At 43.6% G+C, this 27195-nt stretch overlaps 1 protein-coding gene across 5 annotated transcripts in view; it reads left to right on the forward strand.

The window, feature by feature from the left end:
- Positions 1-27195, forward strand: part of ppargc1a (peroxisome proliferator-activated receptor gamma, coactivator 1 alpha) — a 325980-nt gene that overhangs the window by 287810 nt on the left and 10975 nt on the right. For 2 of the 5 annotated variants that reach the window (XM_030162415.1, XM_030162417.1), the window contains exons 2-8: positions 508-687; positions 15937-16131; positions 17123-17248; positions 18426-18783; positions 20673-20718; positions 20923-20996; positions 24898-26125. In XM_030162415.1, coding sequence (XP_030018275.1) covers positions 508-687; positions 15937-16131; positions 17123-17248; positions 18426-18783; positions 20673-20718; positions 20923-20996; positions 24898-26125 — 2207 coding nt within the window. Of the gene's footprint in view, positions 1-507; positions 688-15936; positions 16132-17122; positions 17249-18425; positions 19765-20672; positions 20719-20922; positions 20997-24897; positions 26126-27195 lie in introns of all 5 variants that reach the window. The other 3 variants (XM_030162416.1, XM_030162418.1, XM_030162414.1) reach the window with 2 other exon arrangements.

A 27195-nucleotide genomic window follows, 5' to 3' on the forward strand; every position in this document is an offset into this window, starting at 1 on the left:
TATCTGCACTATAGCACTGCTTAAAATGACCAGTTAAAACACCTGAGCCCTGTCAACTTGTTGCCCCCTCCCACTCATCTTGCCATTACTAAGGTCCTAGTTCACTTCCAGTCAGAAGCTCTTCATTTGCAGCGTGAACAGACCTGATGATTTGTGTAGGGAGGAAGCAGTAGCAGCTGCTACATAAAGTACACATTGGATAGATTACATAAAAGTGACTGGTGAATAACAAAATGTCAACAGGCAGTATTTAGCAGCACAGAGGCAGGCACCAATTTCTGTGCTCAGAGAATGATGTAGGAGGACACTGTGTACTGCAGGTTGGACAGAACCAGGATGGAAATTGGTTTCAAATATCTGTTATTTATGCAAAGAAAGAAAAGCCAACCTGCAGCCAGAGGAGAAACCTTATGAAAATTAGAGAAATAATAAATGTTTGCAAATGTCTAAATATATGGTTCACAAATAATTTTCCACTGACCGCCCATTTTTGTCTTCTGTCAACAGTGTGCTGCCTTGGTTGGTGAAGACCAGCCCCTCTGCCCAGACCTCCCTGAACTTGACCTCTCAGAGCTGGATGTCAGTGACTTAGATGCAGACAGTTTTTTGGGTGGCCTCAAATGGTACAGTGACCAATCAGAGATCATTTCCTCTCAGTATGGCAATGAGGCATCCAATCTTTTTGAGGTAAGAACATTCTAATCACATTATGTATACATATTACTTTTTTTCGTCATTTAACCTGATCATTTTCAACGTCATATCAGTTTCTAACACTGTGGTGCTGTGCAACATCTTTGCATCTGCAGTGATTTACTTACCTGCTGTCCCAGGGGTCAGGAGTGAGCTGGATTAATAACATACCCCAGCAAACATAACATGTTATCACATTCTTGAATGCTAGCCAAACAAAATGTACAACTGTAACCAGTTTACAAACACGCTTTTACATTGCTCCGAAGTACAAAAGGAGAGATAACATGAAGCCTGATAAGCCCAGGAGGACCTTTGTCCCCTTGTTTGGATCCTGGCCGCGACGGTAGGCTGCCTTATCAAAACTCTGAGCATTTATTTCACCCCAGAGTTAGTAATGCGGCACACATCTGAAAGAAGCTAGTATACTCTGGTAGTAAACTCTGGACTATATTGCAAAACACTTCTCAAAGGTTGGAGTGTAAAACTTTAATCTTTGATTCCTCCTTTCTGTCTCTCTCTGTCCCTCTGTCTCCTCCTATCCCTTTCTTTCCATCGGACTCTTCCTTTCTTTCTTTTCTCACCCGCTGACAAACGAAGTCCACAGAGGGTGATGATCTGGCCAGGGCCATAAAGCCATCGGTCTTGGGACTGAGTTCCAGTCCCCAGTTCATTATAAGCCTTTATCAGTGCCAGAGATAGACAAGAAAGACTGAGATTGGATGCTTTAGCCTCGCCTCAGGAGGAAAAACCCTGTCTGAAAAGGCTCTGTGTGTGTGCGTGTGTGAGCGCTTCTGGTCCTGTCATGTTTTTGTATTTTCATGGTCTCCGCTGTGTTTCTGTTTTTGCCTCCTCAGTGGTCTTGCAGGCAACAGATGATAACAGACCAAATTCTTTCCACTTTTGACCTCCTCACCACCACCCCCACCATCAACTACCCCCTTTTCCAGATTCTCTTTATGCCATCACACATTCAACTTCTGTGGACCACCCCAACGCACACACACACATGCACACACACACAGAAGGACGAGGCCTTAAGTACGTGCTGGTGTGACTGTGGCTCCTCTGTCGTCTGAGAGTGATATGGCTTGCAGCCACCGAGTGGCTCTGGGGATGGATAAAAATACCAACGAGAGTGTATGTATGTGCGTGTGCGTGTGTGTGTGGAAGAGAGAAAGAGAGCAACAGTGTCATTTTAAAACACAATGGAACATAACTCCCACTGAGGACACTGATGAGGGAAGTAGCTCAGAGAAAGAAGTCAGGTGTTACTTCCAATGTGGGAAAGAGCAAGTAGCTGTGCCAGCATGTGCACTTAAACACCAGTGCACGTGTTTGCTCCCATATAAATACTGTACATTAAGTAGGTCTCTTACACTCAGAAGTTATTGTATTATGCTAAGGATATGGAAAGGCTTCTAATCAAGCAGTGTAAAATAGGGTTTCAAAGCAAGCTTCATGGCTGTAATACATTTCCCTGACCAGGGAATTTTTTCTCCATCTTTGGAAAGTTTCAAGTCACCATATGAAGTGCTCAGTTCATCATACGGCAGGACTGAGCTAATCCTACTTAATCTGACAGGGGAAAGTTTGCCGCTCGGCAAGGATCAGAAGGCTGGGGCTGCAGCTGTACTTTCTGCGCCCCCCTGATTGGCCTCTACACAGCGGAGAGAAGCATCCAATCAAACGTTTAAGATTAGAGCACATAGTAATAACTGACTAGATTTAAACTTTGTCAGCATATTCTTTGTTTTCCTTGCTTTTTCATTTTCTTTCATGTACAGAACGTATCCTCTGAGGCCTTTTTTTTTTAAGCAAACCACAGTGTTTTGTTTGAGAAAAATAGGTAGTCAGTTAGCAAAGCTGCCCTCAGTAACATGTGTAACAGCTGGGTGCAGCTGTCACAGTGGGGCTCCTCCTTTAAATGTCCCCATATAACAACATGCTCTCCAGAAGGTTGAACCGGCTTTCATTAGTTCAAGTAAGTCAGCTGTGGAAATGATTTGCAGCTCAGAAAGAAAAACAAACACCTACTGTTTTCTTGCACTGGAGCTTTGATTCAGACTGGGATCCATGTGACAGGTAACAGTAAATGAGTAAACAGGGTTTGACTTGGTTACACAGTCAGGACCGGAAACATAACACTCAAGTCTCATTTGATCAGTGAGGGAACAGTGGAAATAGTTTCTGTTACGTAAAAGCTGCGCAGAAATGTGTGTGGATACAAATAAGTCCATGTTTCTATGTATGTTTATACTTGTTGTGTTCTGTACGCCGCATACACTCTTAGATCACAAGCTGTCCCCTGGCTGGCCTTTTGCTCTGTTCCCTGCCACTGTCCCAACTGTCCCCGACACGTAATGTGGAGAATGATACACCACACCCCCCTCTTGTAACGCACACATGAGCACGGTCCCCCCAGACACACACACACACACACACCTAACTGCTAACGCTCCTGGCGCAGCATGTTTGACACCTCTTCAAAACGGGCCGACCGTGAAAGTCCACAGTCTATTTTGGGCTGCAGTTGTTAAGGGGTGGTTACTCCAATAAGATCCCAGTGTACTGCCAAAGATAACAGCATAGAAGCGTGACCCAATGTCTTTTAAACCACAGGTCGGTGCTCAGATTTCATGTTAAGCTTCTGTCATTTGACCAGTGGAAACGTGACTTAATGTTTTTGACTCTTTGGGATTCTAATGTGGACGTCCCAGTGGCTATCATACTGGGGATGCTGCATGGCTACCCCACACGTATGCAGATGAAGGCATTTGCAGTTGCTCAACAATGTGAGTCAGTTTAAATAAGAAACCTGGCACTTTGTTTGTCACCTCATATGATCTCTGATGTACCTGTTTTGTTGTGTGATGCACTGATGACAGATGGCCAGGTCCAACAAACGAACAGATAGAGAAACGTGAAGCAAAGGGAGGGAGAGATGGAAAGGAAAGACCGACAGATGACAAGACAGACACACAGACATGGGGACAGATGCGTACTAAAAAAGAGAATCTATAGTCTGGGGGGAAGTAGGGCTGCATGCCAGCCCAAATCAAAGCCCATGGATTCAAAGTAAAAGGTTATGGGCTTTGCAGATAGTAAAATAAAATACCAAGGCTTAAGGCAGATAATGTACAGGAACATGCTGTAAGTGTACGCAAGTGAGCGCACATATGTGTGCTATGTTGGTCATGTTCGCAAAAACACTCCAAAGCAGGATACAGCGCGTGATGCCACGACTTGGAAAGGTATTATGTTCTTTGTCATGCTTGTCTGCGTCTTTTAGGACAGATGCTCAGGCATTTCCTCATAAGTAAAGGCAGATTAGATTGATCAGGTCATGTTTAGCAGGCTTTGATAAAACATACCATAAATAGTTTTCTCTTTCAAGCCTCCCTTCCCTGTCTGTAAGAATAGATTAGCTCACACACTTGTTGGCGGCAGGCGCTCGTGTGAACTGAAACAGGAGTGTGCCGAAAGTCGTAGACCCTCTGAGAGGAACTGTCACGCCCACACACACAAACACACACACACACACACAGACAACAGAGACCCTTATTGTCCCTGTTCATACTCCCTGCTGAATGCTGGTTGTGTTTATTTTGCAAATTTATGCTGACATTTGAGAGTACACCACCCGCACCAGTTCACTGCTCCAGCAAAGGGTGTATGAATTATCATATTGCACTGTATAATATGATTTTCTCAAGTGAGTCTTATTAGAATACACCATGCTTTCCTCATCTTGACTTCCCTTCAGTTTTTAGTGTGCTGATACATTGTTTGCACTGTCTGATGGAAGAAATTCTCCATCGCTGTTGAACTGAAGGCAAACCACACTTTCAGACCGGCGGCTGTGCTGTTTCAAGATACAGAAATGAGACAGAGCGCAGACAAGTATACGCAGACGTATAGTACAGAGATGCAGACTTAGGCTGTCCAAGCTTGTGTCATCTTGGAGCGTCTGTCAGATCCACTTCACAACAAGAGCTCTCAACCCAGCCCTGCAACACTGTGGGCTCCACTTCCTGCCATCCCTTCCTCCCTCTCTGTCTTTTTCACTCCCAAGGCAAAGCATTTGTTCTTGGCTGATGGGAAGTTGAAGCTGCAGTGGCTAAACAAATATATTCTGGCCTCCAACAGGCGCTGCTGGAAAGAAACGCTGTAAGGAGGGAGGGGGGGAATAACAGGATAGTGAACAGGGGGTGGGGGTGGATACGCCAAAAAAATATCCCCTCAGGGAATGTTTGGGAAAACAGTAAGGGAACATCTTTTGGTGGTGGTGGCTGCTTGAATGCCTGGCTTCCTTTCCCTTTCCCTCTGTCTTTTTCTGTCCCACACACACACACACACACACACACACACACACACACAGCCTCAACCTCCCAGTGGGCCACTGCTGCTGATTGAGGCATGGTTTGGTGTTCCTGCCCCAGCTGATCCCCCTGCCTCCCAGTGGATACCCATCTCTCTCATCACACTGCAGCCACTGACATGCCATGTACATGTCCGTGTGTGTCATCGTGTAATTGAGACGCCTGCTGCAAAGATCAGATAGTAGTCTTTTCCAGCTAGACACAACATTTTCATTGCTTTTGTGTGTTTGTTTGTGTATTGGGTGGGAATGACTATTTTTAGCACCTGGGGTAATCTCTGCTAAGAGCCTTTCAGGGCCATTTCACTTTAACCTGGCCAAAACACTAAGCCAGTAATCCACCCTCCCACCCCCAGACTCTCACACACGTGGCGACATGTTGCAATGATGCCCCACGATAACACCGACTTTCCTTGTATTATTTAACAGTCTACACTTCGGAGTTGGAGGAAGACGGTGGAATCATGCAATGCTTTTATAGTCATCTCCTTACGCAGGAAAAAAAAAAAAAAAAGAGTCAGAGGAAGCAAAAGTGTTGGCACAGAGATGAAAGGAACTGATCAGAGTGACAGTAAGTGAGGTACAAAATAAAAGTGTGAAAGTGATAGCCAACAGTGAGAGAACACAATGAATAACAGAGGAAAATGGGGGAGACCTCGACAGACAGACGGAGAGAAGCAGGAGGATGGAGAGAGAGACCTTCAATCAGTGAGCGCTGTGATTCATGGTGAAGCACTATCAGTCTTGGCCCATAGGCTGCTTCCCCTCTCCAGGAAAGGCCAATCGATCTCAGGTGTGTGTATGTGTGTGTGTGTGTGTGTGTGTGTGTGTGTGTGTGTGTCTGTGAAAAGACCATGCCAGCTTGCCCGGCAGGGGCAGTAGCTTTGGCCAGCTCTTCTACTCTGATTTGCCACGTTCTGTCAATCTTTGTGCTTGTAGTACAACTTCCAAAGGGCTCTGGTGTTTCTGACAAATAATTAATAATTAAGAGGACAAGTAATATCTTCTGGCAGAGCACTGACACAGTAAGTAATAAAGTAATGGGAGGAACTGACAGATTATAAAGCACTAATTTAACACCACGAAAGAGATTTTAGTTTTAAGTATGCCGCATCTGTAAATACATACACCTTCTTTGATGGGTGTGGTCTGAGTTCACTTTTACATCCCTGCAGCAAGGTGAGAGGGTAAACTAACAGACATCAGCAAAAACAAGATAATGTTCGCTTCCGGTTTTTACAGTAATGTCTGTTAGTCATTAGCGAAAACCCTGTTGATAAGTAAGTGTTTTCACTAGCAGTGTTTCCCCACAGACGGTATGAAATCATATAGAAATTAGGTAATCAACTTTTAACACATCCATGCACTGCAATCTTGTAGTGTACACATGAAGAACTAGTTTTCCTGGGTTGAGAGTCTATGTTTAAGAGCTTTATCATCCATGCAGAAAAAAAAAACCTCCCCCTTCTAACTAAGCTTTATGATGTGCACTGCATACTTATAGCTTCAGCTTATTTCCCCCCTGAAGCATTTAAGTCTGCACAGGCCTCAAATAGTTCAAGAGGCTCTCTGAGGCTCTGCTGATGCATGAGTGACTGGATGCTTGGATGACTCACTTGCTGCCCAATCAGTAGCTTCTGAGTCTAAACTAAAAGCAGAAGCTTTTACAGGCATTTCGGTCATTGCAGCTAGAAAGCATTTCCCTCCTTCTTGTTAAATAAAAAAACTTAGTGTGGAAACACAGGATGAGTCCAGAAGGAAACTCAGAATCAAGTACATATGACTGACAATGTGAGATTTAAGTAAAAGTAAAAGCCTGTTAACCCCTCGGGGTCCACAGTTACGGACCCATGACTGAATCACATGACATTTTCAACATGTCGTAGCATTGGAAGTTGGTCACAATAATGATAATAATAATTACATTTGAAAGTGTGGACTTGAAACACTCTCCCACTTTTTATTTGATGTTGATAGAGCAAATACAGCCGGAGATATGACGATTTGAAACCAGAGCAAAAAAACGTGAATAAAGGTATGAAAATGAGGTGGGATGGGCGTTATATTTCTTACCATATCTTTGTTATTTTTTTTGTCCTTTTTCAAAACGGAAAAAACTGGCCGAATCTGCGGATTCTAATCCACAGACTGCATTAGCATTACAGGTAAGGGTGAGAATGACCCCCAACTGAACCAGATGCGGATACCGGGAGAACCAGGGGTGGGGGGAGGGGTGAGAAAACACTTATAAAGATATAATTTTATGTCAAATATTTGAGTATAGTTTTAATTTATTATAATTTTGATTTTATATACCTAATATTTGGACCAATGTTCACTTTTAAAGTCTTTGAAAAGGTTCGTTAAGCATCTTTGTGTTATTTATGCAATAAATTATATACATTTTTCAAATCGGATTTTATATTTTGTGTGTGCTTTTTTGGCCTTTTGTGTTGATTTAGTAGGTTAAAGTGAAAAAATAATAGGCAGATGAGATAGATGAAACTGTGCTGAAAAAAAAGATACCAAACATGGTATAGTAAACATTTCTTTGTAAAGTATATAAAGGCAAAATCAGAAGTACTCGAAAACGGCCAAAACAGGCACAGACCTCTAAGGGTTGAGGCTTGACAGATATGACCTATGGATGTCAGGAGATGTTCAGATAAAGACATATATAATCAGTCTTAGTTACTGCAAGAATTAGAGTATAGATGTAGACCATGATTTAGTCAAAGTAACAGCAAGCTGGGCAGTTTTGTTTGTCATGAACTGAGGGGAAAAATCTGTATTACAACATTGTGAAGCAGTGCTTATGTGTCGTATGTGTCTGCCATGATAGAGATGTTGACCCTCGGAAGTCAACAGCTCTAAAATGGTCTGCTTGTTAATAAGCTCACTCTAGAAATCCATTTTCAGGTAGACTGTGGCCTGCCAAATCTCTTTTCATATAGCTGAGGTATTTGTTGTATAATACCCTGATGGGCAGATAGAGGAAGGCTTTTGAGTGTTGGACACTTGTCATGAAGTGGTCAATGGCCATTGATCACTCTGCATTTGGCAGGTATTGCACAATCCAGCTCTGCATGCAGGTGTGGTCAGCTAAATGTAAGCAGTGAGAGGCGAGGGGATCTGAACTAAAAGCAGCATGACAAGTATTCCACAGGGAATAGATCATAGATTAAGATGAAATGCAGCTCAACATTCGATATTGATGTTACAAAGAACACCTTGGCTTTCATGCCCCCCCCCCCCCCATACGATCCCTGCCTCATGTGCAAGAGATGGGATTTCATTGATTCATTGATACGCATGCACAAATCCTTTGATGTGTTTTTTTCATTTCTTTACTTGTAAAGATAGGTGCATCCCCCTCTCCAACTACATGGTACAAGCTCTAACTATAAGGCTTGTGAAGTCCTAAGCACTCAACCACGTGCAGCCCATACGCATAAAAATGTGCGAGGAAAAAAAAAAAGTGTTCAGATAACATGCTCACAAAGTCATGACATGGATAAGAGGCATACGTACTGCAGTGGCAGCCTTCTACCTGGATCCAGCAGTGACAAGGCACTCACTCACTCACACAGAAGTCAAGGTAAAAGATAATGCGTTTATTTAGTAATCAGCAAATAGCTTTTATGCTGTGGGTAAGTGGTGAAGCCTGTGAGGCCTTGATAAGATCGTTTGCTTTCAGGTGTTTCCCTGTCGCACCGCATAAGGCACTGAGTGCAAATTGAATAGGGTGACCTTTTTTGCTGCAGAATCAAATTGACTGCATTTTCACCAAAAGATTCTGCCATTTCAATTACCATAAATTTGTGATATTGTGCACCCCCCCCCCATATGCACAAACACATGCACACAATGATGTAAGATAGTATAGTGACACAGGAACACGCATTGTTTGAAACGCCATAAGACTGCTTTATCTTGTCCACTGTATCCTGGCTGTACTCGTCTTGGCATCTTTCCGAGGAAGACATTACTGTGACAAATGAAACACCACAAATCCTGGATGGGCTTGGCAGGGCCTGAAAGGTCAGTAGCCGCATTTGTGGCCAGGAATGTGTGTGTGAAGGTGGTGGCAGCAGCGGATAATAACATTCAGTCTTGTATGTGAAAAACAAGAAGTTGTGATCCATTCACAAATGTAAGTAAATGTCAAAATGAAAGCAACAAGCCTTCAGTTTGTGCTTATGTTTGTTTTTTTATGGACAGGTACATTTGAGTGCTGATGGCAGACTTTCATTCCAGCCAGTAGATCTGGCAGTGTCCATTTAGCAAGATGGACACAGGAAGCAGTCTATTTTCCTCTTTTTCTATTTCTTTGTATTTGCTCTGCCCCCCCTTCGTCTGTTCCTCCAACACATTATCAACAGTGTAACAGTATGTTCCAAGGCCCCTTGCTTAGTGGTGCACATTCAGAGCTGCCGACTTAAGCAAATAGCTATTTGCATGCCATTAAGCGAAAAAAGCAGAGGAAGCACCATTCCTCATCCCATCTCTGCATCTTGCTGAATATTCCTTATATGAGGCTCCAAATCTCTGTTTTTCTCCCCCTCCTGCTGTGACCGTCAGAGTGAGTCGGAGTCAGAGCAATCACAGCAATCAGTGTTTTCTCGTGCCAAGCCGATTGGAAGGTAGCTGCCAAAACAAAAGAGTGAGTGTCCAATCATTACGATGGTGGGTGATTTGGTGGTGTTAGCAAACGGTCACATGGACCATCTGCTGGACGGCTGCAGTAAGAAAACAACAGCAGCTTGGAGCATGACTGTAGATGGGGAAGCTCCACCAGGAGTTGTGAAACCCCCCTGTGGTCCTATCAGTTGTTTAGATAGCGGTGTAAGAACGTGTGTTACTTTGATGTGCACAGGTATGCATGCATTTTACGCTGTGTTTAGACGGAAGTTTTTGGCTTGGAATATAGGATTATTTTTCAGTATTAGCCATTTGTTCAGTGCATTCTGTCTACTAATTTGAAGAAATAAACTACCCTGTTTCAGTCTACATGACACTGGACACAAAGTAGAAGATGTAGATATTGCAAATGGCTATAATGTTTTTTTAAAGGCATTATTTAATTTCCTTATTGGAACACGTACCTGTTGCTACTGCCAGTCATTTTGTGTTTTATTCTTCTGTCTCTTTTCGAGAGGCAGGAGCAGTTAATCCATCCCATGTTTTTGCTATATTAGAACTTATCAGGAAAGCTAGTTTCATCTTCCAGTGTATTAACTCTTTCAAAAAAGGCAAAAACCACCCAATATGAGCAATTTCTCAACATTTCAGAATTTACACTGCAAAAAGCTAAATCTTACCAAGTGTATTTTTCTCATTTCTAGTCAAAATATCTCAGCACACTTCAAATAAGATATAATCATCTAAAGAGTGACGTTTAAGTGAAATATAAGAACTTATTTTTAGACAACAGATCTTGAAAATCTCATTTCAAGAAATTTTACCAAGATAATTTTCACTTGTTCCATTGGCAGATTTTTTTGCTTGAATTAAGCAAAGAAAATATTGAATCAAGCAAAAATATCAGCCAATGGAACAAGTGAAAATTATCTTGGTAAAATTTCTTGAAATGAGATTTTCAAGATCTGTTGTCTAAAAATATGTTCTTATATCTCAGTGAAAAGTCACTCTTTAGATGATTATGTCTTATTTTAACTGTGATGACATATTTTAACTAGAAATGAGAAAAGTACACTTGGTAAGATTTAGATTTTTGCAGTGTAGTATATAAAATTTTTACCTTCTTCTTGATCACATTGTAATACAATACTTCACAATGTGGACATGACTATGTTTGAGGTGATCTTTCTAGTTACTGTTTGATTTTTCCACCGGAAAGTGTGTGCTGTCGTGGAAAGTGTACTAATCCAAGTGCATGATTTTTGACCCAAAGTTAGACCGAGAGAGTCAAGCGTGTGTGAAAGCATGTGACAGCCCAGGCTGATGTCAGCACATGTGAGACAGAGTTCAGAAGATTGGTTTTACCAACAGCAGAGTTACCAGTCAAAAGAGTTTTCTGCGGAGAACTAGAAAGAATAGTGCTGCTAACATCCCTTGGGTAGGTGTCTCAATCAGATCTGGCGTGTGTCAGGATGTGTAACAACTGTTCTTTTTCTCTCTTTAGATTGCATGCACACACACTCTCCCTGAGATATATTGTCTTCTCACTTTCTCTTTTTCCTCTGCTTTTCCATCAGCTCATCAGATAGTGCTCTAACTGTCTCAAATGGTTCCCAAGAGATGCATCATCTCAGCACACACACACATCCTGGTCCTCACTGATGGGTCAAAATGCTCCTCACTCATATGTAACTCACATAGCCCTCTAAAGTGAGACAGACATCTGGCATGTAAACACTTGGCATCCTTTTTCTTTATTCACTGTGATGCCATTTAAGTTAAAGGGAAGCAAAAGCAGTAGATTTGTTCCTGGATGAAAGGATTGTCTCGAAGCCTGTTGGGTGTTTTATGGTTATGAAGATACAGCCTGCCGTCTGGTAGTTGGGCCGGACATTCTTGTAGACATTTAGATGCCACATCTTACAGCTCTATCCGCCATAATAAAGAACATTGACAGAAACAGAAGGACTGACAATAAAGGAACAACTTGAGGGGTTTAACATCCTGTTGATGGATTCAGAAACAGACTGTTGGCTGGCAGTATGGAGAGTTTCGTGTCCAAAATATGTAGATCCTCAATATCTAGTCCATAGGATCATTTGGTCGGGAAATTGTTTCTGAATAACGAGACGCACTATTGATTCTGTAGTCAGATGGAAAACGACAAGAGCCCTCACTATAATGCTACATGTTACAGAGCCATTCGCAGCCCTGAACACAATGGGGATTTTACATTTAGTTTTATGATTTGGAACACCTTCAGACTGTGGCACTGCTACCACACAGACAGACACACAGAGGGACTTAACAGTGTTATGTATGGTTTCATCGCTCCGTATAGGCCATAATCACCCTCTCTCCATCTCAGTAAGCTCATACTAAATGACCAGACGTCTCTGGCGGCTGCCATGATTTGTCTCTCCGCCGTGCATCGTGCCGTACCTTACCCTCCCCTTCTCCCTCCTTCTCTGCTGCCATATGTTGTGCCTGTGTGACCAGCCAACGTGTCAGGCCTGACTAACGCCTTAACGGCAAGGCTGACTTTGATTTATTTCCTCTGAAATCTGGGGGCCAGGGGTAATAACACAGAATGACATTATTTGTTTATCAAATCCAAGGCTGCTTTTCTTGGCAGAGTCAAGATGTGACGACTTGATAGCACCCCCTCAACCCTCACACATACACACATACACCCCACAATTTCTGATTGTGGCATGATTAGATGGTCTGGTTAGTTGTTTAACCTCATGTGAGGGAATTCTTCTGAAATCTGATAGAATAAGGAGAGTGTGAAAGACTGAGATGAATCAATACAATTAACCCATCCACATAACATAACACATAACATTTTAGTCTAAACCAGCTGGTTAGTATACTGTATGTGTAAGAAAAGAGAGGCAAAAAGAGACAGAAAAGAGGAAAAAGAGACTGTGGATAAACAGTACTTTAAATACCAGATGACCCATTTAATGGGAGATATTTTATCTTCCTACATCCAGAGTGTGTCACATGTTCTGCCTCTCATTTGAAGATAACGGTGGGCCTGTTTAGTCTGTTGGAACTGCATCTCTTATTCACAGATCAGGTCTATCATTCTGGCAATTTTCACAACACATTTGGTTCCTTTTAACATGTAAATGATGCAGTGCCCTGAAAAAAGCTTGTTAAAATTTGATCCCTGGCAAATTTGCTTAGGAGCTTGGAATCCTTAAGAAGCAATTAGCAGATTTAATTTGGCTATTTGCCCCAGTTTTCAGAAGTGTGTGTTTGTTTAAAACAGCACCTTCACCTACCGTTATCAGCTGTGTGAATAGTATCTCCTGGAACACAATGCAGTGGTCTGGAACTCAATAAAAGAGTTAAAGGCAAGGACAATCTCAAAGACAGCCTGACTGATAACAAAAAGGCCTCACCTAATAATGAACAACTGGAGTTAGCTTTCTTTTCTCCGACGTGGGGGAACTGGGGTGAAGGAGGGGGGAGAGAAGCTCTGCCAGCACTTGCCAGCATGTTTTATGGCTAATTGAAGCATTTGGAATAAAACAGCCACAAAATGGCACCCTTTAGAATTGGAGCGGGGTTAATATATTGTGATCCCACAATTAGCCCAGGATTGTTAAGATCTCTTTAATTCGGTGAGGTCCATTAAGCGGGATGGGCGAGAAAGTGCTCCCTCCGAGACAATTTTTCTCTTCTCTCTTTGTTCTTCCTGCCCTCTTTTCCTCTCAGCAGCTGCTGTAGTAATCAATATAAATGGACATGGCCGTCAGCAGGTTGCCAGGTTATCCTGGCATCAAACCCTTTGGGTGCCATAGCTCCTGAAGTCCACCTACACAGAGATTTTGTTTATAAATATACAAAGGCCAGATGAGTCAGGGATAGTAGATTGACTTTAGTGCAGACACTCTGCAAGGTGTGGTCCTAAAACTAGAACAGAAAAGCTTGCCTCCTGGACAGGGGTATTAGACCATGCTCTCTCCAGGGTAGAAATGATCACTGAGGTTTGCTCTTTACCCCAGTTTCTCAAATCCCCACTTGGCCTATGAGTGCCTCCACCAGAGCCACAGCAGCGGCTGCAGTATGATCGTCACGACTCAGGCTTTTACAAGTGTCTCTTTCAGAATATGAGAGTCCCTTCAGGTTATCTTCCCTGATACAGTGTGCCTGTGGGAACTTGCCAATTGGTGGAGGTTTTGAAACTGGATTGAAATCACTACATTTGAGCCTGCACAGCCTCAGAAATTCCCCCAGTCCTTTCCTTGCTGTGACATAATCAACTCTGCCGTGCCCTATCAACTTTAAATGTAACTTGTGCCACATAAAGGCACAAACTGTAACCATTTCTGCAGAATATATAGCTGTGAACTACCAAAGAGGTGAATAAAACCCCACCCAGATTCAGCATTGCTTGGGAGGTTAGTGTGGTTGGACCTAGACAGATGGCTGACTCATTAAAGGTTCATTTGTGATAATCTAAAATGATCCTGCTTTCAATTTCTCATGCAAGGATGTGTATTTGAGTTAAGAAAAGGCCAAGGCTTTATCAGCGGTTAATACCTACCCGCTTAGTGCTCAGGTAATAACTTGGGATGCTGAAAAATGGTGAACATTTCAGAAGAACAGGCTTTCAGCACAGTGGATTTGAAGCTCCACAAGTAATTAAACAGCATGCCACCTCATACAGAGCAATTTCCTGCTAAGCATTTGCTTGCCAATGCGGCATGGCCCCAGTCTACGTCGTGTTATCTCTATGAAATATGTCCCCTTTATCATTTTTTAATAATGACTGAGTGCTCATGTTGTTAGGAGAAAATCTACTCAATGAACATCAGATTAACGTTTTCCTCACTGTTAGCAAACTAACTGAACGTCTGAGATATCTGTGTTATCTATAAATGAAAATTGGAGGGAGGAAAGCATTAAAATGACTGCTTTCTCTTTGGTGAATCCAGAGCAGCTCCAAAAGTTCCATCCATGGCGGGTGTGTAATCGTGTAAACTCAGTGGGGTAAACAGAAACGAGGGGGTGGGTACATTTTGTGGATGTGGGGTTGTGAGTCTTAAAGGTGCAGTCCTGGTATCTGTGAGGTTGGTGCCCCCTCAGCATAATGATGGCCACACGCCGTTGCAGAGTGATGCTAATCCTGCCGTGTGCATAAAGGGATTTGTTCTTGTTGGGCTGGCCACAGAACATCCCGGGGTGACGATGCTGTTTATCTTTCTGCTGTCTTAAAGTCCCCTGGGCTTTTATGGCCCTGGAACTTACAGTTCCTGTTGTCACTTGTCACTGTGCAAAGACACTCATGCAAACACAAAAACACACACCCTTTTGTAAAGCATGATGCATCTTTTATATGCATTTTCAGATATTTTGTTGTTGTCTGTGCCCACATGCTTCGGTTTTATTCCCAATAAAGCTCTTAGTTTGATACTTATGGCACCTCGCACCTTCATCTCATTTCCTCATTCATGCTATCCATCTCTATACCTTCATTTCCATGTCTTTTCTCATAGTTACTGTATAATCACAGCTGTTAACCAGCCAGAGCACACAGTGGCTCTGGCACATCAAAGAGGAACTGAGTGGGAAGAACAAGACTTATTTTTCATAAAATGTTGATGATAACTTCTCATCTGTCATAAACATCAGCTGTCATACCAGCATTTTAAATATACTTAGCATTAACTTCTGGTAATTTGCCTTATCTGAGGATTACATGCAAACATCTTGTCAGTGAACTCATCGTCTCTCATTTCTGCAGCGGGGAAGAGAGCAAAGTCAACTTCTGCTCATTGTTTCCTTTAGCCTGCAAACCCCACTCTCGACTGCAGCCCACCCCAACTCATTCCTCTCTTCCCTAGATACTTGCTACTTGTCAGCCTTGGTAATGGGTTTCTTGGGGTAGATATTATTTTGGTTCAGTAAGCTGCGTGCTTAAAATATGAGTGACAGGCTTGACTCACTTGCACAAGAAGAGAATTTTGTTTCTGCCAAGGATAGGCTGCCAGAATAGAGCCAGTTCTACCACTGCAAAAAATTGAGAAAAAAAAAAAAAATCTTCCCACTCTATTAACAATGAAAGGCTGCATGCACCACCCACCATCTTCACTTCTGTAGAAGAAAACAAAAGAGACATGTAACTTCTCCTCACTAAAATGTCCTATTTTTTCTGTCTCTTTATTTGTCGCTTTCTGTCTTCCCCCCCTTTTCCCCCTCCTAAGAAGATAGATGAAGAAAATGAGGCCAACTTGCTGGCAGTGCTTACAGAGACCCTGGACAGCATCCCGGTGGATGAGGACGGATTGCCTTCGTTTGCGGCCTTGGCAGATGGGGACGTGACCAATGCCAGTGACCGGAGCTGTCCCTCCTCCCCTGACGGCTCGCCGCGCACCCCAGAGCCGGAGGAGCCTTCCCTGGTAAGACCAAGAGCTCTTTTTTCTCATAATTATTTCTTCACCGTTCCAAGAGCCAAACATATGTTATTTCTCAGACATGACCTCCAACCCTTTACGCACTGTTGCCTCTGTGCCAGTCTGTGGCAGACACTAGATAAGACTCTACTACAAAACTGGGCACCAAAAGTGGCCATTCTTCTTCTAGACTTCTGTATCTGGAAATAACCAAGCCATACACTGCCACATTTCACAGAATGTGCTAACTGCATGTGAGTGCACTGATGCAAATGAAGGGAGGAGAGAAGTAAACGGAATGGATCAGTGTGTTTGCTGCTCAGCACTAATTACGTAACAGTGCTATTGTGGCTCCAGTTCAGTGATATGAACACTGTGGTGGGGCCAAATATGGTTGACACAGTGCCACAGTTCCTGAAATCAAACCAGCATGTAATGAAAGTCAGGTGGGAAAAAAGAAATCTATCTCATCTTGTCTGCCCTCAGTGGGTCTTGACTAATCCCCCAGTACCCAAGTCTTCTTTTTGGCAAAAAGACAGACCTCTCAATGAGAATTCAGCTTACCTTTGTGCTGTTATTCTTACACATAACCATATCACCTGAGGGTTTGTCTAGCTTAAAGGATTTGACCTGAAACGTTATGTGCAATTATGGCACCATTTTATTCCATACCGGTTCCTTCTAAATGACCTTTAGCCACATGGGCGAGTGTGTTTATTCCATCACATTAGAGGAGCTTGCTTTTGTGTATACAGAAACATCAGCACAAGGGAAAAAAATGTGACTTGTGTGGTCACATGCTGTACACTGCTTAAAAAAATGTGTGATCTTACAAATATGCTGGTAAATATATCTTCTCTAATGGCAGTACGCATGCCTTTTCAGGGTGTACATTTACTAAGTGTAGACTGTCTAATTGAAAGAAAATGGTAATTTGAATAACCTGTGCCCCCCCCCTTCCGCTCTTTCTTTTTGTTCGGTTTGGGTCCGTTCGCAGCTGAAGAAGCTCCTTCTGGCACCCGCAAACTCCCAGCTCAGCTATAATCAATACACAGGTGGCAAGGCACAGAACCATGCAGCCAGCAGCAACCACCGGATCAGACCACCACCTGCCGTCGTCAAGGTAGGGACACACAATATCACAGATGTACACACACACAAATACATGCACTGCCTTGCTGCTTATTTCACTCCTGTACACACACACTTTTTTTTTTGTTGGTGTTTATTTATCTCTCTGTTCTTGCTCTGTCGTCTTTTCTGCTCCCTCTTTCTCCCCCCTCCCTCACACTTCTCTTGTTTTGGTGGCCGCCTTTAGAAGATGTTAGACTACTGCTCTAGCCTACTATCCCAGGGGGCCATCTCGTAATGAAAACAGGCTGATTGCTGTTGGGCTTTCCAGGCGAGGCATCGGCACCGTTGTCTCATTAGCTCCACCACTTATCCGCCTTGGTATGGTGCCTGTTGAAAAAAAGGAAAAAAACAGCGACAGGCACTCTTGCAGCGAGATTGATGCCTTGAGACGACAAGATCAAAATATCAGACTTGATGTTCTCATTAGATAGCTCTCAAAAGAGTTTTTTTTAAAGGGGTGGAGTTGATTAAGATTAATGCTAGTCAGTTTAAATACCATAGGTTTATGAATGTGAATAAATGAGGTATGTGATTTCAGTAATCTCTTTCCATTTGGCAACAGAACATGACACACTATATGTACAGTGTCATATTTAGAATACAGCACATGATCATTTGCTCTTGTTAGGCAAAACGTCTGAAATCTCTATTTGTTATGCTTTCCCTAGTGCTTAAAATCCTCTGAATATAAAAAGCATCTGTATGCGATCATATTGTGTGGTAAACACAGCACAGACATAGATTTGTATGTGCAGTGCCTACTATGTTTGCACATGCAGTGCGTCAACCTTCCTCACAGAGTCTATTTTCATACTGTGCCTTTGAGTCATCCATTTCTGGAGCACAGCGAATGAGGACTCCCGGAGGACATGGTGTGCGTACAGAGTGGTGTGGTGCTGCTCGAAGGGCCACACAATTAAGATGATGGGCGGACTGCACTCCCACCATTGCCTCCCAGACATTTGGGCAACCACTGTGCTCAGGCTGTCTGAATCACTTTGAGTCTCTCCCTGATTCTGTCTCTTTCTTTTTTATTTCTGTGTGCAAAATAAAGAATTTAAATATTCTTGCAATTGGATCAAGAGCACTGCACCAAAGTGAAAACTTTTATTAAATCAAACTAAATAAGTTTTTTTTTCTGCTCTCTTCACTCCTGTTTTGCACAGACGGAGAGCCCCTGGAATGGCAAAGCAAGAGGGGGATCCGGCCAACAGAACCGTCCGGTGAGGCGGCCTTGCACTGAGCTGCTGAAATACCTAACAGCCACTGATGACATCCTGCTCCACACCAAAGCCAGTGAAGCCAAGGGCCCCTGGGGGGGTGCCAGTAGCAGGGACAAGAGTAGCCTGGGTCTTGGAGCCTCGTCCTCGTCCTCTTCACCTTCCTCGTCATCCACCTCTTCGTTCTCCTCCCTTTCCTCCACCTCTTCTTCCTCTTCCTGTACCACCTCCAAGAAGAAGTCAGCTGTGCCATCTCAACAACAACAGCAGCAGCAGCAGCCGCCGCAGCAGCATCACCAGCGAGGTGAGAGCCGGGCTGCAGGCGAGTGTAGTGTGGCTGGTGTTGGGGCTGGGAAGTGGCAGCGTTGCTCTCACGATGACGGGGTTCAGGAGTTGGAGGGTGCTACTATCCCTGTCGGCCACAGAACCTCCACCTGCGGCCATGCCCGCCCCAAACTGGAGCACAGGCCGCCCAGTGAAGAAGGAAGGCCGCCAGGCGATGTGGGCCGCCTGGCCGCCGCTAGGTTTATTAGGTATATGCATTCTTATTCCCTCCCTCCCAGAGAGGTGAGTCACAGCTGTGAGCATTGCCGAGAGGCTGCGGGCGCCACTCAGGCTAGTGAGGGCTTTGGCAGGCAAGGCCGTAGTAATGGTAGTGGTGCCAGCCGTGCACCCCATAGGCACATCACAGTGACTATTAAGAAAAGAGATGAGAAGTCGGGGCACCCATTACTTAGCCAGCTGCTCACCTCCAAACAAAGGCCTGCTCAGTACCAGGTCCACCTACACCCACGTAAGACTATTCCTGTACCTAACACTAAGAGCAAATTAGCAGGTAAGAGGTCTGAGAGCCCCAACCAGGCTGTTTCAAAGGTGGAGAAGGAAGAGCTCAAAGGGATCAGTGATCTTAGAAACCAGGAGGAAAGTCAGGCTGAAGAGCCTGACTCAAGGCCCTTGTTGTCACCTCTTGCCTTTGACTTAGAGAGCTGGGTTACCCAGCCAGATCCAGGGCTAAATATGGGCTTTGGACTAGACCTTGGGTGGCCAAGCCAGGGGGGCTATGGGGAGGATGTTGACCATGATGATGATGATGATGGTGTTCATGTTGATGATGACCTTGTCATGGGCAGCCCCACAACGGTGCTCTCACAGGGCCCACCAAGCCCACTCTTCCCAGACACTAGCATTGCAGAGCCCGCCCATCCCTGCATCATACAAGGGCAAGGGCACCCACACAGGCAGGCACTCAGCGAGCACCCCGACGACCAGGGCCACCCATTGTTAGGTAATCATGACTGCATCCCCCCCACTGGCCTTATCTCTGCTCTCTCTTCTCCCTCTCCTGCTCTAACCATTTCCCAGTTTGACTTCACAACTAACCCTATTCTAATTCAAATCTAACAGTCATTCTGAGGGTATAAACGACAATGACAACAAACAGCCTGCTAGCCAATGCTTTTTGCTAGTCCCGGAGGCAGTCTTTTAAATTCAAATAATGTAGAGTTAAATAAAAAAAAAGGAGGGGGTGGGAAAAGGGGTGAGCCTTGTCTTGCTACTGTACGTCTTGTATTCATAAAGTTGACCCTTGAACCATCTTTGGCTGATTGAGCTGAGTGTGCTGAATATGTACATTTAGTCTCAGAGCCCGGGCGCTGCACTTTAGCGTTGTGCTACTAAAGCCACGTTCCCTTAGCTGGAGCACATGCCAGCCAGAGCCTCGGGCAACTGCACAAGCTTCCTTGACTCTCCTTTCTTCCTTCTTTTTTCCCCTCCTCTGCTCTTGGTGCATGCGATTATGACTTTACTGTCCAGAGAGGGGCTCACCCACTGTCATGTGTCTTGTTTGTGGCATCGTCTCTGTATGTCCTGATTCCATTTCTATTTGCTTGTTGTTTTAAGCGGGGTATGTCTGTCTAGGCCCTGTGAAACACATACCATCACTTCATCCTGCCTCACAGAGTAATCAGTCTATCCTAAGAGAATCAGCTGTTAAAACGGGGTCAAGCACAAAGGATATGCTTTGTAAAATAGTGTCCATATAAATACTTTCTAACCAGGGATGGGTGTTTCTGTAGTGATAATTGCTTTTTGAGCCAATTTGAGATTAATTGTTGCAGAATGTGGACCTGTTCTCTTCTGCTATGAGTGTCATACCTAGATCAATAATTACCCATGCTCCTTTGTGTTCTGCAGCCAAACCAACCACCTTGCCACTTCCTTTGACCCCAGAGTCTCCAAAGTAAGTGTGAGAAGTTTTTCCACGTTCTTCTAGGCAAAAAGCAACAAAAAAATCTACAGAAAGACAAAGCCAAAGAAAAGTATGCAGACTAGAATCCAAATTGAGGCATTTTTGTGACTCTCATTTCCATTTCTTAGATCACAAAAGCTTGAAAGACTTATTGTCACCTGAGAAGTGAAATGTTACACCTTTTTTGTCTTCCAGTGACCACAAGGGATCACCGTTTGAGAACAAAACCATTGAACGCACATTAAGTGTGGAGATTGCTGGAACCCCAGGTAAGCAGACATTACTGATTACTTCGAGAAAACATTTTTATTTTAATGGATACAGTATCTAATGTGTATAGTAATAGACTAGGCACTGAGACTCCCAGATCTTTGTTGAAGCTATTAATGGGTTAATTCCACTTCCATCACAGTTCAAAGTTCAAGGTGAAGGCATAGGAGAACATTTTATGTGCCTGAGTATTGATTAGGGTTTCCAATCTCCTCTGGGTTTATTAGCAAACCCCTCCCACCACCTCTGCCCCCCTGTTACTGAGTTAATATGCTGCTCCTATGCTTCTATCAGATCCTAATGCTCCTTGACTGACAGCTTACTTAGCCTACATATCAGAGGAAAATTGAATTGGCAGTGTTATTGTTTTAATTGATAATTCAGTTTTGCCTGTGTGATCCGTGTCTTCCTTCCTTGACTATATGTCCCCAGACATACACACAATTAGATCAACCGACATGGGAGTCATTTAGTAATGTTAGGGTTTCTGTGCAAAGCATGCTGTTTTCTAAAGATAGTCACTTTGCAGCTTTTTTTTAGTAACATATAAGATAAAATCAGTGTTGGTGAATCACTAGTTACATATGCCAGTATTATGTAATTAGATTATAAAATGTATGCAATTACAGTCCATTGCAGCTACTTACAAAAAATGTCATCAAACGCACTAATTGAAATGTTGCTGAATACGAAGGACAATTTATTTTCTGTAAGAAGCGTGTTTGTAGAATATAGTGTGTGCAGTGGAGGAATGCCTTATTTTTTTGGTATACTTCTGGACAACACAGATCATCAATGCCATTTAGAAAAAAATTGTCCTTTCTTTACCTCTAGATAGGCTCTGTTTATTTAGCAGACATTTAGAAGTGTTTGATTGGCTCTCTGTTGCTTGTCTACCAAACAAAATTTTTTGCTAGTAAATCTTGTTAGAAAAGTAATAAAAAAGTGAACTAAGAATTAAGGTTACATTATTTTTACATTCTAGAAGAGTAATTAGTCATCTGTAACCTGTTATCTTTCACAAATAATGCTCCCAACACTTTATTATTAAATATATTAGAAGAAGAGATCAGACAGTATTAACATTTTAGCAATAAAAAAATTAAATTTCCACCTATAGTTTCTCAGTGGTGCTATTGCATTGGGCCCCTCCGGCTATTCATTTACTTTGTCGGTGAATTGTCCTCTGTGTATATACCTAATGTCTGCCTCCATTTGACTTTATTTGTGGCACATCAAACCCCAAGAGAAGTCCCTTCAACCTTCTGACCTTTCGTCAAAGTACTGTTTAACCCTTTTGTGTAGATAAGCTCTCAGGGTCAAAGGGGCCAGCCGGTGAGACTTAAAGAAGGGCTGCTTAAGCTCAGGGGCAATCAAGCACAGTTAATATTTCTTCTGTTTTACTGCACATGGGTGAGTTTACTGACCTGCGGCCAAGTCTGACTGCTTGTTCTGTTCCACTGTGTCCATTTTACAGGAACAGTCAAATAAAGCCCTTCACCTGACTTCCATCATCTAGCAGAGATTTAGGTTTGAATATTAGCCGGAAAGTCATCAGTCCAGAAAGCTCCTGGTTGCTGAGCCCCTTCTCTACTTATGGATAAGCTTTTTAGTCTCATGTTGTGTGAGACAGATGAATATAGATCCCAGTAAGAGGAGGGGATAGCGGTTTGATCCAGAGTTAGAGGTCCTTTGCAGATTAAGAGTAACATTCTATGACAATAGGGATTATGGTGTTGTAACTGATAACCAGATGGAGGTTAACTAGGTGTATTGTTCAACCATTCACCTTCAAGACAAGCCGGCAAGTCACTGCTGGAACTTTCCATGGATTGTGGCCAGTCACAGAGGATTTTATTATTTTATGATTTTATGAGCAGTTGTAGTAATAGTGGTTACTGTTTCATGGAAAGATAAAATCTGAACATTATGTACTGAGCCAGAAATATTGAAAACAAAACCATGGAAATGTTTGGACTGTTGGCTCTGTGTTTTCTTGACTCTTCTAACAGAGGTACAGTAAAGCTGCAACAGGCAGTACGGCCCCCTGGGATTTGACTGTTCAAGCCTAATCTCTGCCAAGATAATAGATTTACCCTGTGCTGCCGTGTTGTCTTTAATTACTGTATCTCATGACACTGGGGTGGTCTGTGTGTTGCTATTTGCATGGCTTACCGCCGGATCAACTCTTTAAGCCCAGAGTTGTTATTCGCTCCAAGCTGGACGAGAAAAATGATTTCAAAACCCTCCTTTCTCCTCATCTTGCTTACTTGCTCCATTGTTTTCTCTCTGGCAGCTACATGATTGGTGTTTGCATCTGCGGATCATCCATCATGAGCAAGTTTGACTGAGAGGCACATATTTATCTAATTCTGATTTATTTCACCCCCATCACTAATGGCTTCTAGTTTATGACCCCACGCGCACATTGTTTTGGACAGATGGTGCTTCATTGTGTAGCACCCCCTCTCCCTCTCTTCTGTCTCATTTTCATTGCTCTTTTCATTGGGATAATGCACATATATATATGTGTCTGTATCACAATCAAAAGTAGGGAAGGGGGGAAAAGGGGGGGAGTGGAATTTGCAACCTTACGTACAGAAATATCCAGATAATAACTAGGATAATAAGCCATTGGATCAGGTATTCCAAACACAGAAAGCAGTTTCAGAAACTCGAATATTTATGTATCACGCTCCCTCACTCTGTCTTTGCCAAGCTGTCTTCTCAGTGCATGCTCTAACACTGGATTTGATACTAATAGCTGTCATTTAGTGCTATTCGCCAGCAAGGAAAGACTGATGTGCATTATAAGAAAGGCAAAGAAGAGGGGAGAGCGTAGGTGTTCAAAGTGGCTGAGTTTGACTCCAGTGAGAGACTGTTAGCGACGAGCATGTGTGTGTGTGTGTGTGTGTGTGTGGGCATATTTGTTCTGCATGAGACAGAAACAGGAAAAGATGGCGAGAGACAAAACAGGAGAGATTGATTTAGGAAGGATGGCAGACAGGTGGAGAGGAGAAGGGAGAATACAAGACTTGGGGAGTAGGGAGGGAAGAGAGAATGAGAGTAATGGTGGCGGCTGTTTGTGTGAGTGCATTAACAATGCTATAAAGTGGGCTCATCTCAGGACTTCCCATATAACTGCCATCTGTCTGGTTGTAAATCTGTAGGAGGCGGGGAAGAAGATGGGGGGGCACAAGCACTATGGGCATGCCAACTGAGAAGAATGACAACCCATTTGCCAGTAGTTCCTGTGCTTCCTTTACATTGCAGACGTCTCACCATGGCAACACAACGTGTACATTAAAACTCATGTCGTATCTTTCTACATTGTTTCACTGAGGAGGTAATGGAGCTGGATAGTCTTGAAACATGTATGGCATCATGCCATTGATCATCTTTGAGTACGATAAAAAGCCCTTTGGTTTTATTCAGATGAATTGGCTGCTGTCCAGTGCGGACATTTTCGTGCAGCAGGCGGAGATACTTTGAAATATGTGCTGTAATTTTTTTCATTGGATACATTACGCTTGTCCTCTAAAGGGTTTTGTGTTATGTTTTTTTTTTTCTTTTTTTTCATAAAATGGGATCTTTCCAAGGTCAGAAAGGAAGCGCATGGCAAGTCATCTGTATTACAGCTTCACCATATTAAGTTACACCAAGCATTACATTAATCTGTCAAGATTGCAATAAAATAGAGATCAGGATTAGGCCAAGTGAAAGTGAATATTTTAATCAGGCATGTATCTGTGTCCACTGTCCATAAACCAACCTGGGAGTTTATAGATGAGAAGGGGGAGGAGTTTAAGGGGGATATTTGGTGAGGTTTGGATTATGACTCCATTTTAAATTTATTACCTCCACACCCCCACCAACCTCTGTGTCTCCCTCCCTCTCCAGGTCTGACACCACCTACCACGCCCCCACACAAAGCCAGTCAAGAGAATCCTTTCAAAGCATCGCTCAAAACCAAGTTGTCTTCATGTTCCTCCTCGGCATTGGCATGCAAAAGAGCCAGGCTGAGCGAGTTGGGCCCCGGCGCTCTGGCTCCGGCCCCAGGTGCCTCAGGCGGGGGCCCCACCAGGAAGGGTCCCGAACAGACTGAGCTTTATGCCCAGCTGAGCAAAGCGTCCACCGCCCTCCCTTACTCCCAGCACATAGCAGGGGGTGGCGTTGAGGAGCAGCGCAGCACTAGCAACAATAAGCGGGTGCCGCGTGGCTACAGTGACCATGACTATTGCCAGGCGTCAGCTAGCACAAAGAAGGACGGCAGCACAGCCACTGTTACCACAACTACAGCAGCAGACATGACAGCCACTTCAGGTGCCACTGCTGCTTACATGCCTGCGACAGGCAAAGCAGAGGACAGGCATGTAGAATGTAAAGACTCAACCATGCCGCCATCCTCTTCATCTCCATCTACTTGTTCTCCATTATCAGCTTCATCTGGTTCTTTGGCTAAGCAGCAGAATTTTGCCTCAGTGGATGGAGAAGCAGCCCAGGTCCAGGGTTTAAGGAAGCAGGCCCTTTCACAAGTCACCCAGATCGTTTCACAAGAGGCCACTACTGACAGGGACCAACAACACCCTTCTGCCACCAGCCGGAAGCTCCTGTGTGACCAGGAAATCAGAGCAGAACTCAACAAGCACTTTGGAAACCCCTTACAAGCCCTCTACAGCCAGGGAGGCCAGGAGAGAGACACAGGCAGCAAACCAAACAAATCCGAAACCCCTCAGTCACTCGACAATGGAGAGAATAATGACGAATACTCCCAGAGGCTGCCTGGCTCCGGCTACCTGCACCCAGGGTTCCTGCCCTTCCACGATGACCTAGATCTGGGTGAGGGCCGTGAAAGTCGCTTCCTCTATCCATGGGAGGGAACCCCTCTGGACCTACTCTTTGACTGTCCTCCCTGCTCTCCCTCCTGTTCCCCACCATCCAGCTGCTCCCCTTCACGGGGATCCGTTTCCCCACCTTCCTCCCTCCTTCTCTCACCCAGCAGGCCTTTCTGCTGGACCAGCAGCGGGTCCCGCTCCCGTTCTCGTTCCCACTCTGGTTCCCGCAGCTCCTCTTCCCACTACCGGAGGCGCTCCCTCTCCAGCTCACCGGACAGACGCCCCTCCTCCTGGTAAGTTACAAATAACCTCCTCTTCCTCGGATTGAATCTTTACTGTTACACTAACATCCAGTTTAACCAGGGCTCTGACTTTGTGGGGGGTCTGGCTTAAGAGTGTAAAACAGGCCTGATTAGTTATCAGAGCTGCTGTCAGACAGGATGGACCCTGGAGACTCTTCGCATGGGTTCCTGATCTCATGCTAGTGTATGCCTGAATACAGGATGGATTCACTATGTATTAGACACAATTTAACAGGTGAGAGAGGAGTTGGCATCCAGGATGATGAAATTGTAGTTGATGATTAATTGTTATACATATATTTATGATTAATGATTTGTATTTTTCTGTTGCCACAAGTAGAGTATAAGCCTGACAATAAGCTTAACAGTAGATTATTTATAGAGCAGAAGCGCTGTTTATTGGTATTTAACACTGGAATTCAAAGAAAATTGCTTTTACCTTTTATGGCAAAGTAAACGAAATATGCACTGGGAAGATTTGTCATAAATGACTTAAATATGCCAAAGCTATGAAGCTGAATATATAAAGAAATTGCCACTAATAACAGGTACAACTAGAAGTTGAATTTAAAAATTAAGAGTGCCGGCTGAATCTGAAATGGTGGAAAATGATGCAGAAATACGGATGAAATATGACATTTCTGTTAGTTTCCTCCAGCTTTTTTATACAGCTGAATGGAGACGTTTATCATGATTATGCAAAACAATTGCGGGTAGCTCAAATAATTGCGATAAGGTGATTATGTAATAATTGTGACAGAGAGAGGTGAAATGAATTCAAACCAAATTATCTGGACCTGTCTGCGCTTTCCATGTACTGACTATTAAACCAGGTGGCACCCTAGCAGAAAGATTTGGGTTTGAGTGGCGCGATCACCATCAAACAGCCGGCAATAAACAAAAAAAAAGAAAAGAAAAAGAAAAGGCAGAACATGAAAGGTGCCAGAGGCACTGGACTTTTGAAGAGTATGAGTTTCATCTCTAGTCAGGGACTTTTATTTGAGTGTGTTCCGAACATTCACTTTTTTACTTTAACTCACTCCCTCGCTCACTCCTGGTTT

This window comes from Sphaeramia orbicularis, chromosome 18, assembly GCF_902148855.1.
Source record: "Sphaeramia orbicularis chromosome 18, fSphaOr1.1, whole genome shotgun sequence".
Taxonomy (NCBI): domain Eukaryota; kingdom Metazoa; phylum Chordata; class Actinopteri; order Kurtiformes; family Apogonidae; genus Sphaeramia; species Sphaeramia orbicularis.